Below are 14,096 nucleotides of genomic sequence, written 5' to 3'. Positions count from 1 at the left end.
ATGCTCGGTGGGGCTTAAACTTCTCACACATGGTAGCCTCTGGGTAGTTGCATGTTTTAGGTGGTAACTGGCTTCCAAGATCAATTACTTCAAGAGACAGAAAGTAGAATCTGGCAGTCTTTTCATATCTGGACCTGGATACTGGTGCATGTTAACTTCCGCTATATTTTACGGGCCCAAGTAGTCACAGAGCCCAGCCAGCCTGAAGGAGCACACAGACCCAAGCTCTCAATGGAAAGAATGTCAAAGAATCTTTAATCCACCACATTGCACAACAGTTTATCCTTAAGACAATCTGTAAAAGAAGAACAAACTATTCAGTTACTTTCTGAATTATTTAACTTCCTCAGCCTAATATCTCACCATTGCACTTTGAGTGAACACAAAGGGGAAGGAGTCTCCCCCTAAAGCATTAATAAGAGTCTTTTGCAGATTATCTTGTGAATCTTGCTGCAGTGAGTTCAGACACTGTTACCCACCATGTTTTTAGAGTTCCACCAGTAACTGGGACAAAATGTTCTTGGGATGGGGCCAGGAGAAATGGAGCTATATAACTCCCTTTGAAACTATTGATCTGTAAGGAGGTAAGGTGAGGGTCAGCAAGGCAGCTCACCTGGATAGTTCACTGTTTTGTCATGAGTCCAGCCCCTACCATACAGGAGGAGTGTTGGTACTGTGATATATTTCTCTGTCTCCCTCTGTCTTTGTCTTGTCTTTCTCTTACTATCTGAGAGGAGGAGAAAGGAGGTAAGATGAGGAATTTATAGTAAAATATTTACAGACTTTGATGGCAGTGTGCCATCCAATTATTCTATGACTGCTGCATAGAATAATAAAAATAGAACTTGTATTTTGATCATCTTTGGTTTATTTATTATACTTACTTATAGTTCATTTATCATAATTTACAAAAATATCAGTCTTGAAAATTGTTAAGTTTTAAATAGCAGCACATGTACCAGAGTTCTTGGGCACAAAGATCTTTAGCAATCTTAGACCTCCCTTTTCATAAGATGCTCTGAAATCCTGCTGCTCAGGTGACCTTGACTGTGTCCACTGGCTTTAACCTTACACTGAATGATGAAGGGTAACTACAATCTGATCTCTCCTCCTCTAAATGCCCTAAGAAACATGATTCTATCCTTAAACACACCCACTGCTGAAATGAGAAATGAGATGCCTTCAAATCTTGAACACTGTCAGAGAGGTGGCTCTGTGGTAGAGCATATCTCTTGCATGGGTGAGATCCTTGATATAATACCTGACACCAAACAATGAAAAGAAAGAAAGAAAACATCTAAACTAGAGCATCACCAGTGGTGGAACAAGATTCTGGTATCTCTTTCTCAAAAACATGTATGACGAAATTAATTAAGGACAGGCTTAAATACAGAGATTCCCTCAAGACGTTCAAAAATACAGATTTCCAAGGGGGTCCATGAGTTTACTAGTTGTTCAGCAGAGAAGCAATTACAGAAGCCAAAACTTCCACCTTCTGTATCCCATAATGATCCTGGGGCCATAATCCAGAAGGATAAAGAATAGGGAAGATATCAAGGGAGGGGATTGAATATGGAGCTCTGAGGGTAGGCACTGTGTGGAAATGTACCCCTATTATCCTGTAGTTTTGTCAATGTTTCCATGTTATAAATTAAAATTAAATAATATATATGCATTTCATATAATACAATTAGCTCACTTTTGGGTGTTTACCTTAAGAATTCTAAACACTAATTCGATGACATGTAAGCTTCCATTTCATCAAGTATTGTAAGACCATGTGAAGAGTTTAAAACAAACAAAATGCTCATTTACAGATATATAACTAGTCAATTTGGAAAAATGTAAACTTCCATTTCATCAAGTATTGTAAGATCATGTGAAGAGTTTAAAACAAACAAAATGCTCATTTACAGATATATAACTAGTCAATTTGGAAAAAAAGGAAAGGTAAAATCCCACCATTCACAACAACATGGATGGACCTAGATGCCCACTAAGAAATGGGCACCACTGTGCCTTCCAGAAAGAGAAAGAGACTCATCAGCCAGCTCTATAAAACCTGTACATGTTACTTCAATAACTACATTGTGCATTTAGACCTGATTTTCTAGTCCTGAGGTACAGGCTCCATGCTTGCTGAGTAAGGAACTGGATCTATCTTTTATAAAGGGAATAGATAAGAGTACGAAATTTAAGTCTTGTGTTAAATATTCACTAATTAGATGTGTCATCTTTTTTAAAAATATTTATTTATTCCCTTTGTTGCCCTTGTTGTTTTTTATTTTTTATTGTTGTAGCAATTATTGATGTCATCATTGCTGGATAGGACAGAGAGAAATGGAGAGAGGAGGGGAAGACAGAGTAGGGGAGAGAAAGATAGAAACCTGCAGACCTGCTTCACCGCCTGTGAGGTGACTCCCCTGCAGGTGGGGAGCCGGGGGCTTGAACCAGGATCCTTATGCCAGTCCTTGCGCTTTGTGCCACATGCGCATAATTGGCTGCACTACCTCCCAACTCCATAGATGTGTAATCTTCTATTCCTCCTTCCTAAATTCCACTTAATTCACTATAGCACAAAGGGATCTTATGGGGCTTAAATAAGACAATGCATGATATAAAGCATTCATCAGGGGCAGGGTGTCTATTTTGGAAATCATTGGGCTGTTCTCACATTTTTCCTTTCCTCACAGCAAAGTTGGCCCGTGATGATCAGATTCACATCTTGAAGCAGCACAGACGTAAAGAACTGGAAACACGGCAAAAGCAGTATCGGTGAGTTATGAATCAAATTGAATAACTAAGATGTCTTCTCTTTATTTTCTTTCTTCAATATTTTGTTTATTGAGAGAGATACGAAGAGATACACAGAGAGTCCAGAACACTGCTCAGCTCTGGCTTGCTGGGAATTGAACTTTCAAAGCCTCAAGTGTGAAAGTCTTTTGCATAGCCATTATGTTATCTCCCCAACCCCTAAGATTTCTTATATTTGGGTAACACTATTTTTGTGGCCTACTGTTAATGATCTACCGTTGATGGTAAGTGATGGCCAAGCCTACAATGAGGCTACCTGTGTTCCTCCTCCATCTCTAAGCTCCACCTCACACAGACCAGAAAGAATGAAGAAAGTTATGAAAAAAACTTAGAATCAACAATATTGGCATTTGGTAGGAAGAGAAGGGTAGTAAAATCTCAAATTTACCTTGATCTCCCATCTCCCTTTGTAGGGATTGCCTTACTTTTCACAACATTAGTACAAAATTCAGTCTTACTATACTACGACTGTAAAACTGACACATAAACTATAGCAGTATTGACAAATAGCTAGCTAACAGACCAAGAAAAGAGGAAATTCAAGTTATGAAGTTAGACATCAAAGCAGATCATTAAGACTAACCTCACAGAAAGTGAAATGAATGAAAGGAAATACTAGGAATAGATAAAATTCCAGACATTAGCTAATTCAAGTGAAATGGACAAAGAGAAAACTGGCAATATCATAATGTAAATCATAATTCTTCAATAAAAGGAAAACATTATAAGCTACTCACAAAGAGATTAATTTAGCAATTTTAAAAGTTTCCCACAAAGAACCATCTCAGGTTCAGATGACTTTATTGACCACATTACTAAGACTAAACACACACAAGCACACACACACACACACACACAAACACACACACACACACACACTACTGGCAGGATAGATCTTACAAAACAATTTGGGGGGAGACCAGGCAGTAGGGCACCCAGTTGAGCACACATGTTTTACCCTGAACCAGGACCCAGGTTCAAGCTCCCAGTCCCAACCTGCAGTGAAGCAGGCCTGTAGTTATCTTTTTTTTTTTCTCTCCACCTCTATCCCCCTTCCCTCTCAATTTCTCTTTGTCCTATCAAATAAAATAGAAAGAAGAGAAACAAAGAAAAAAAATTACAAATGGGAGCTATGGGTTTGTAGTGAAGCCAGCACCAAGCCTTAGTGATAACCCTGGTAGTAATAAAAAATAAACATAAAAATAAAACAATCTTTCAATGTCTAGTAGCACTGAAGTTGTATCGTAATCTACAGCCTAAGTAGTAGATTCCTAGATCCAAATCTGCGTGTGTGTGTGTGTGTGTGTGTGTGTGTGTGTGTGTGTGTGTGAACCTGAATACGAAGATGTACAGAACAGTATTATTTGTGAAAGAGAACAAAAGAAGGAGGAGAAAAGAAAAAATTAAGGACTTCTGGTCAAGTTGGTAGTAGACTACAAGTCCCATTTCATTTTGCCTCCACCGCCATAACAAAAACTACAAAATACATAGAAAAGCCAGCAAAGAAACAACTTTGGAAGTTCAGATAAACTAACAACAAAAGAAAAATTCCAAAGCATGGGGTAGAAGATAGCATAATGACTTTCATGCCTGAGGCTCTGAAGTCCCAGGTTCAATCCCCTGCACCATCACAAGGCAGAGCTGAGCAATACTCTAGCAAAAGAAGAAGAAAAAGAAGGAGGAAGGGGAAGAAGGGGAATGAGAAGGAGAGGAAGGAGAGGAAGGAGAGGAAGGAAAGGAAAGGAAAGGAAAGGAAAGGAAAGGAAAGGAAAGGAAAGGAAAGGAAAGGAAAGGAAAGGAAAGGAAAGGAAACTGCATATAGTACCAAACCTTCATGGCCAGGCAGTGACGCACCTGGTTAAGCACAAATATTACAGTGCACAAGGAGACCCAGGTTCAAGCCTGTGGTCCCCACCTGCAGAGGGTAAGCTTCACAAATGGTGAAGTAAGGCTGCGGGTGTCTCTCTGTCTCTTTCCCTCTTAATCTCCCCCTCTCCTCTCAATTTCTCTCTCTGTCACTATCCAATGAAAAAATAAGGTGTTAAAAAAGAGAAGAAAAGAAAAATCCAAGGATCCAGACAATGAGAACAAAAAAACCTTCACAGCAAAGGTAAAGACCCACTCCCCATTCAGTTTTATACTACCCAGCCAGGTTCCCGCTGCAGCAGTCATCCATCCTACTGGGCTCAGTACTGCTGCCCACCAGGCTAGCTGGCTGCTTATGCTGCTGTTACCCTGGATGGGCTTCTGCCACTGTTGGTCTTAGCAGCCTGCCTGCCGCCACTGCAGACACCCAGCCTCTGACACTAACCAGCCTCCTACACTGACTCTACTACCAGCACCTCCACTGCTGATGCCTACTACGGTCCTGTCCTTGTTGTCTTTGTGATCCAGATACCTCTGCTGCCTGCCCAGCACACACTACCTCTATTACAACTCTGTGTCCGCAACTTTACAGCAGTGAAGAAAAAGAAAAAGGGAAATAAAGGCTACGAGTCACACAGCTATTGCAGGTTACAGAACTCGGCTTCTAGATCAATGGGACCCTGCCAGTGAAGCCACAGAGAAGCACCCATAGGTACAGACTACTAGAGTCCTCTCACTAGGTTATCTACAGCTGCAACCTCAAACTTCTGACTTTGTGAAATCATAATTATACTGTATTAGCCAGGCACTTGTGACTCTGAATCCTTGGTCACTGCTTAGGCCGGCTCAAACAAAGACTATTGACCCTGTTCTCCTCAGAAAGTCAAAAATAATGGGAACATTATGAAGAGAACACCTACAATGATGAGCCAAGAGAGTAATTTGAAGAAAAAAAATCCCAAATTGAGCACAGCTAAATAGACTTCCTTATGAAGACTTCAAAGGTATGGCCCTAAGGATGGTAACCAAATCAAGAAGATCAATGCAAGAGAACTGAAATGTATTTAAAAAAAATGACGAGAGAAATTATAGAAAGTTTTAATGAAGAATGCAGTACCGAGTTCAAATAAATGCACATCAGAGTGAAAACCTACAGGATGACAGTAGAAAATAGGAAGAGAAGGTAGAGGAAACCACCCACCCCTATAGGGAAAAAAAAAAACACAACACTAAATCAAATGAAGATAATATAACGGAGTTAGAGGAAAACATCATGAAGAACAATGTACATATCATAGGAGTAAAGAAGAACTAAAAAGGCAGAGAGGGACAGAATTTATATTTAAAGAAATACTAGCTGAAAATTTCCCTCAAGTTAAAGGAGACAGACCCTCAGATTCAGGAAGCTCTACAAACTCCCAAGAATAATGAATCCAAAGTTTACCAAGGCACATAACTAAAATTGTAAATATCAAAGTCAGAGACAAAATTCTGAAGACTGGGGGCCAGGTGGTGACACACCTGGTTGAGCACACACATTATAGTGCACAAGGACCTGGGTTTGAGTCCCCAGGACCCACCTGTAGGGGAAAAGCTTCATGAGTGGGGAAGCAGTGCTGCAGGTGTCTGTGCCTCTCTCGTTCTCTACCTCCCCCTACCCTCTCAATCTCTGGATGTCTCTATCCAATAAATAAAGATAATTAAGGGGACCAGGCAGTAGCACAGTGGATTAAGCGCACATGGAAAGAAATGCAAGGACTGGCTCAACGATCCGAGTTCAAGCCCCGGCTCCCCACCTGCAGGGGGGTCACCTCACAAAAGGTGAAGCAGGTCTGCAGGTGTCCATCTTTCTCTCCTTCTCTGTCTTCCCCTCCTCTCTTGATATCCAACAACAATGACAGCAATAAGAACAACAATAACAACAACAATAATAAACAAGGGCAACAGAAGGGAAAAAATAGCCTCCAGCAGCAGTGGATTTGTAGTGCAGACACTGAGCCCCAGCAATAACCCTGAAGCTATATATATATATATATATATACATATATTTTTAAAAACTTTAAAAAATTATTCTGAAGACTGCTAGAGAAAAACAGAGTAGCCTCTAAGAGAAAACTCAGAAGACTATCAAGTACTTTTTCTATAAAAATTCAAAATAAAGAATAGGAAAGCTATCAAGGGAGGGGATGGGACATGGAGCTCTGGTGGTGGAAACTGTGTGGAGTTGTACCCCTCTTATCCTATGGTTTTGTCAATGTTTCCTTTTCATAAATACAAAATTTTAAAAAACAGAGTATTAAAAATTCAAAATGCTATCATTAAGAACTGGCAGAGTCTATTCAGTTTTAAATGGAAAATATTTTCACCAAAGAGTACTTTATTCTGCTAGTTCATCATTCAGATTTGAATGAGCAACAGAGAGCTTTCAGATGAGCAACAAAAGGAATTCATTACCACTAAACTATATTGATATATTAACTGTGTATATGATTAGTGGTTGATAGTACAGTTATTGATATGAGTGCAATTCCTCATCTCCTCATAATAAGTGTCTGTAAAGCATTCTCACTCCCAACTGAAGCAATTAATTTTCTGCCATCATGTACTGGACCCCAGAGCCCCACCACAAGTTCCATCCCTTTGCCTCCTTTCTCCAGAGTTCTTTGCTTTGATGCAATACACTATACCCAATCCAGGTTTTACTTTCTGTTTTCCCTTTCTGTTCTTGCTTCTTAAGTTCCACTTATAAATGATATCATACACTATTCATTCTTCTCTTTTGGCTTATCTCACTCACCATGATTCCTTCAAGTTCTACCCAAGAAGAAACAACACTGGTTATTTCATCATTTTTAACATAAAAAATATATATATTTTTATCTAAGTTGCTGAAATTTGGGGGCTATTATGAAGTGTGATGTTATGAACATAGGTGTGCATATATCCCTTTGGATAAGTGTCTTTATTTATTTGGTTATATCCCCAGGTGAATTGCCAGGTAACATTGTAGGTCCATTTCTAAAGTTCTGAGATGTCTCTAGACTGTTTTCCACACAGATTGGACCAATTTGCCTTGCTACCAGCAATATAGAAGAGTTCCATTTTTTCCTCATATCCTCACAAGCATGTGATGTTTCTATTCTTTACAATGTGTGGCATTCTTACAGGTGTCAAGAGCTATCTCGTGTTTGTCTTTATTTGCATTTCTCTGACAATAACTTTGAGCATGTTTCTTGTGTATCTGTTGCCTTTTTGGATTTCTTATTTCTTCTTTGGTAAAGAATCTATTCATGTAAAATCATGCGGGGCTTGATTTCACTGCTCTGGAATGCTCTACAGTCAGATAGAGAAATAGAGAGAGAGATTCCATGGCACTGAAGCTAAACCTGGTGCCATAGTGCCACCAGGTGTTTCTGAGACCTGAACATAGGCTGTGCACATGGCAAGGCATACACTCTACCTGGTGAACTAACTCCCTGGTCCCTTTTTCCCTTTTGCAATGTAATTCTCTCTTAGCTTCTGGAAAATAATTCTTGTGTACATTTATTTTCATAAGTGATTTAATAATGGTTTAAAAGATCATAACGTTAGAGGTACACAGTCCCATTACACCTCCCACAATAGTTCTGTACCCTTCACAACCCCCATTTTGCCACTGCATTTGATAAGTTATTTATATATGTTGGTTACTAGCCCTATGTCTGATTTATAGCATGTAGAAATCTCCTGTTCTATAGGGAGTCTCTTGGTTTTGTTGGGGTTTCCTTTTATTGCATGTGTATATTATTAGCCGTTTGTCTCTGAAGAGGCAATTTGCTGCATTTGTCTGTTAATGTATGCCTCTTCATGTCCTTCATGTCTTACCTCTCTGTAGCACCTTATGGGAAACACCTCCTCTACCAGGGAGAGGTGAATCCATGCTGTGTCTTTTACACTGTATTATGACTTTTAGCAGAATCTAGGGAGAGGGGCTTTCTGGTGAGATTGTCCCTTTCTTATATGTAATAGTTATTTTTCTTTCTCACTCAATGTATTTGTTCTTATCAGACCCCTCCTCTTTTTTTTTTTCATTCAGGAAACATTGAAGTTTGCCCTATCTTCATTGTCTTGGAATTCCTCTTTCAAATGAACTCTCAGACTTCCAGATACTAATTTGGAAGTTAAACTAGAACTAATAATAGGCTGCAATGTGTCAGGAATCTGGTGACTCCAGCTGGTCCTTTTCACCATCAGCCAAACGAGAGATAGAAACATGTTTAGCATCAAAGCAAGGAACTCTAGGGAATGCATGTACTAATCCTTCAGTGGTATTCAATATTTCCATCCAATCACACAATATATCTTTCTACCCATCCAAATCTTTTGTAATGTTCTTCAATAGAGTTTCTTTTCTTCATAGAAGTCTTTCACATTTTCAGTAACTCTATGCCCAGGGAAATCAGAGCATTTATTATTCAGAGTAGGATATTTTTATGTTGGTAAATAAGTATTACTGGGACAAAGATAAATTGCTTATCTTTTAAAATTCTTACCTGTTTATATATATTATTTAACTTATTATTGACTCTGATTGTTTTACCTAATCTTTTTAGTCACTAAATTATATGATCACATTACCTAAATGATAGTAATTTAGACTACATTTATTTATCTATTAATCTTTCCTTATTACATTACTAGAATTTCCATAACAAGTAATGGTGGTAAAGATAGGAAACCTTTCTGAGTCCTTGCATGAGTTTTCACATGCATCTGATATTTGTCTACCTAAAAATATACTTGTAGTAGTACTACACAGTTTTACTATGCCCCTGTAAATTGACACACCAATAAGTGGGATAGAACTGAGAGCCCCCAAATAAATTCTCACACATATGGATAGCTATTTTATGATATAGAGGCCCAGAACATAAAATGGAAAAATACAGTCTTTTTCAATAAATTTTGTTGGGAAAATTGGATAGTTTTATATATATATATATATATATATATATATATATATATATATATATATATGAATAAAACAGGATTGTTACATCTTATCATGCACCAAAGACAATTCCAAGAGGATTAAAGACTTGGGTGTTAGAAAAGAGAGTATTAAATACACAGAAGAAAACATTGGCAGAATACCTGATGTCAACTTCAGTAATGCCTTCAGAGACTGGAGTCCAATGACTAGGAAAACAAAAGGAAAAATAGACCAGTGGGACTATATCAAACTTAAAAAAAAGAAAAAAGAAAAAAACTTGTGGGCAGCAAAAGGAACCTCACAGATAAAAACCTACTGAATGGGAGAAGGTAATTATGCACCACACATCAAAGGGTTAATAGCTGTATTTATAAGAATTCATAAAACCTCTATCTTTTGAAAAGCACCAGTATGTGTTTTAGCTTGAATTTTTTTAGATTGATTTCTCTGTTTTAGGGAAATGACAGTTCTATTGGTATAAGCAAAACAAATAAAACATGTTTATTAAAAAAAAAAAAAGAATTCATAAAACTCAAAAACAAAAACACCCCAGAACATTACTCTATCTCAGTAGACCCAAGAATTAAAAAGTGGGAGGAGATAGAGGGGGGCTGCAACTTATAGTGGAAGGAAATAACAATTTGGTGGTAAGTGAGGTGTGCAAAAACCTCTCTGGAGGTGGTGTGAGACTGTACCCCTCTAACATTTTTTTTTTATGTTCAGGTGGGTGGAGTGGAACCCTGGATTCCCTTTGAGTATTGATGCCAAATGCCACAAGGATTTGCCCCGTGACATCCAGTTTGATAGTGAAAAAGGAGTGGACTTTGTTCTGAACTACTCTAAAGCGTAAGTTTGTAGAGGGTTAGGAATCCTAGCAACTTTCTAGAGGCCAGGAACAGAAGTGGGACCCTCACTGTCTTCCACTCCTGGAGCTGAGGGGTACATGAGAGAACTCTGTGGCCTGGTGAGAGATGATAATAAAAATGCAACTGATTTCTCTGAGCTTCAGTTTACTTCATCTGAACAACAAAGCCACAGCTTCTATTCATAAGAGAAGCTTCTCTCTAAAGACAGTATTGGTCTTCACCCATTCTTGGCAATGAGGGTCAGGCTGGCCAGGACCCACTTCTCCATCATCATAATCTGTGGAGCACCTGCTTCCTCTAACCAGTCCCTGCCCTAAAGGGCTCATACAGAAACTCTCACTGTCTAGGTGTCTTCTTATAGGGTTTAGAAGGCTTCATATAGAAGGACATCTGACCTGGCTTTGCTGCAGTCCAGATGAGTATAGACACTGGTGGGGGGGGGGGGCTGGGGAAGCAGATTCAGGGTGCTCTGAGAAAGAGACTACCAAATACAAAGGTATGACATGGTTGAGCCTGCTCACAGAACCAAGTGAATTGTGAAATTTCCTAATGTTGCCAAAGGAGCAATTTTTTTTTTTTTTTTTTTTTTTTTTTTTTACTATGACTTACTTTTTGTAGCCTGGAACTTGACTGTGGGTGGTTAGTGAGGATGATAAGGGGATTCCTTTCTTCAAAGGAAATTGTGAAAGAGTGTTTCTTCCTAATAGAGTGTGAAGAAGGGGGCAGGCTTATTCAGGGGTGCTGGGGCCCCAACCACTGCAGCTTCTTGAGGGGCCACCTTCCTCCCCCCCCCCCGGGGGGCACACAGAAGCATGCTGACCACCCCACCACTGATGACTTGCTGTTAAGGCAGTGTCAGAAATGCTTTCACAGAGAACAGGGGTGACAGCTGGCTTCTGTGGACCTGGACTTGAAATGTTCACTGAGAAACAGTAGGTGCAAGAGGAAGCAGAACTGCACTGCAGAAGTCTGATATGGCAACCTCTGAGGATCAGATAGATTACAGAACCCAGAGGCTAAATGAGGACAGAGAACCAGAAATCAGGGGAGGCTGAGGCATGTGATATGGACAGACTTGAGATCCAGTCTTAATTTAGTCACAGAAGGGACAGGCTGAGGGGAAAACCCAGGGCATCCATGACCTTGTGCATCTGACTTAGAAAGAAAATAGGCTGATCATTAACAGGGGAAAGTGGGGGAGAAAGGTTTTATAGAAAAAATGAGTCTAGTTTAGGGTCAAACTGAGGTTGAAAACAGCCTCTAATTGCAGGGTTGGTAAGTGAGGTGGGACATGCAGGCTCAAGACTAAGCAAAGAGCCTTCAGTAGACTTTGAGGCCTGCCAATAGTGGGGCAGAGGAAAAGGGCATCTGGCCAGAAGGCAATTCAGACAGGAAGGATGGAAGAGCAGTGTCTTATGTCAGTAGCTCCCTACCACCACCACCCTGCTTCATTAATGTATCATCAGCTACTTGTTCCAGTTTGGACAAAAAAGAAATTAAATATATACAGGGTAAATCCTTGAGAGCAGTTGATGGTAAAGGGAAGGAAATTGCAGGCAGGCCCCTGAGAAATGCAGAAGTCTAAAGAGAGGAGATCAAGGGTGTGAATGGGGGGGTGGGATCAGAGTTCTTCTGCAGAAAGGAAGAGACTGAAGCTGTCTGGTGAGGCCTGGATGGGAGAGGGGACTTAGAAGCTGAGAAGCAGCAAGAGAGGGCAGGATAAAATGGTTCTTGGCCCCAATAAAGGAGTTCATAAATCAATATTAAATCATTAGCAAAATAAAATAAAGAAGAAGATCACAGTCTCATGGAGATCAAACTATGTCTATCTTATCATGGTAGCATGTCTAAGATAATCCTTGGGGAAAACCTGATGCAGGGGAGGACATGACTTTGGTGAGGGGTAGCATTGGAAGACAAAAAAGTTTTCTAAAGGTCCAATATGGGTCTTGAAGGTCACACATTCACCATACTAACTGGATAAATGAAAAGATGCCATTAAGATATTAAAGGCAGTGAGCTTTGATAGTCCAGAAACACTAGACTGGGAGACCTGTCTAGGGACGTGGTTCTGAGGCTACCAGGGTAGGGGGGTGGGCAAAGGTCCCAGGGTTTTTAGGAGTTGAGGTCTGTGCTTCAAATCCTCAGGACCATGAAGGTTTAAAGCAAAGACAAGGTGTGAGATCCTCTATTTTAGTGTCAAGAAAGGGGTTCGCTGTTAGATGCTTTTGATCACTCTAGAAGAATCCGGCTTTTGATCACTCTAGAGAATCCGGCATGAAGCCCAGCCAGTCTATCTTGGCATTACTCTCGATCGCACTCTGTCATTTCACGAACATCTCATAAAAACTGCAGCAAAGGTGGGCGCGAGGAATCACATCATTGCAAGACTGGCCAGCTCCTCATGGGGCGCGAGCGCTTCCACACTACGATCATCATCTCTGGCATTATGCTATTCCACTGCAGAATACTGTGCCCCAGTATGGTTCCGTAGCCCCCATGTCCACTTGGTCGATTCCAAATTATATTCCTCCATGAGGATAATTTCTGGAACCATCCGTTCCACCCCGGTTCCATGGCTGCCAGTTCTTAGCAACATCGCCCCGCCAGAAATTCATCGGGATGCGGCATCATCTAAGTTCATTTCCCACCTCTATGCTCGACCGGACCTGCCAATATACGCGGATATCTTCGCCCACCCTGTCCAACGCTTGACGTCTCGTCATCCAATCTGGTCCCCTACGCCTACACTGAACTTCTCTGTTCCAGACTCTTGGAAACAGAGTTGGCAGTCAGCTGAGGTAAAGAACAAACACCTCATCACAGACCCCTGCAAGCGTCAACCCGGCTTTGACCTAGCACGTTATGATTGGGCCCTCCTCAATCGCTATCGAACAGGCCATGGCCAGTGCGCCGCTATGTTCCATCGCTGGGGAGCCAGAGACGACCCGAACTGCCCCTGCGGCTCCAGACAGACTATGACCCACATAGTCAATGACTGCCACCTCTCCAGATTCAAAGGAGGTCTTGAAACTTTACATCAGGCTCAACCTGACGCTGTTGACTGGGTACGGAAGAAGGGCAAACACTAGAAGAAGAAGAACTCTAGAGGTTTAGGGCTGACCAGGGCCCTTTGGGTGCAATGACTCAGATGTCACCAGTGCCATGGGTGATGGCACTTGCAGTGACTTGAGAGGAGAGGAAATTAAGGAGAATCAGAGTCTACATAACAGTGGGGTTGGCGGTGGGGTGGGGCACAAAGCCAGCATGGGGGTGAAGATCTTCCTATGAACTGAGTGCATAGGATAAAGGGGAATGAATGAACTTGGCAGGAGGCCCTGGGGGAGCAGGGGAAGCCAAGTGCTAGGCTACTGACTGAAGTGTGAATTTAGCCACTGGAAGCCCCAGAACTAGAGCCATGGCCAAGGCCAAAGGCTACAGACTTTAATATAAACAGTAAATAAAATCATGATACTGCTTGTCAGTATCTGTGGAACTCTTCTTACATACCAAAGCTTTCTATACATCACAACAAGCCTGTGAGGCAGGGACAATTGTTCCACTTCACAGATGAGTTT

The 14,096-nt window shown here is 40.8% G+C and overlaps 1 protein-coding gene across 2 annotated transcripts in view; it reads left to right on the top strand.

The window, feature by feature from the left end:
* Nucleotides 1–14,096, top strand: part of ALOX5 (arachidonate 5-lipoxygenase) — a 45,526-nt gene that overhangs the window by 11,426 nt on the left and 20,004 nt on the right. The window contains exons 3-4 of one of the 2 annotated variants that reach the window (XM_007526496.3): nt 2,694–2,775; nt 10,376–10,498. In XM_007526496.3, coding sequence (XP_007526558.1) covers nt 2,694–2,775; nt 10,376–10,498 — 205 coding nt within the window. The remainder of the gene's footprint in view (nt 1–2,693; nt 2,776–10,375; nt 10,499–14,096) is intronic. The other variant, XM_060191783.1, reaches the window with a different exon arrangement.

This window comes from Erinaceus europaeus, chromosome 1 (genome assembly GCF_950295315.1).
Source record: "Erinaceus europaeus chromosome 1, mEriEur2.1, whole genome shotgun sequence".
In the NCBI taxonomy this organism is placed as follows: Eukaryota; Metazoa; Chordata; class Mammalia; order Eulipotyphla; family Erinaceidae; genus Erinaceus; species Erinaceus europaeus.
Note: the sequence above shows the minus strand (reverse complement) of the source record. Positions and strands in the feature narration are given on the sequence as shown.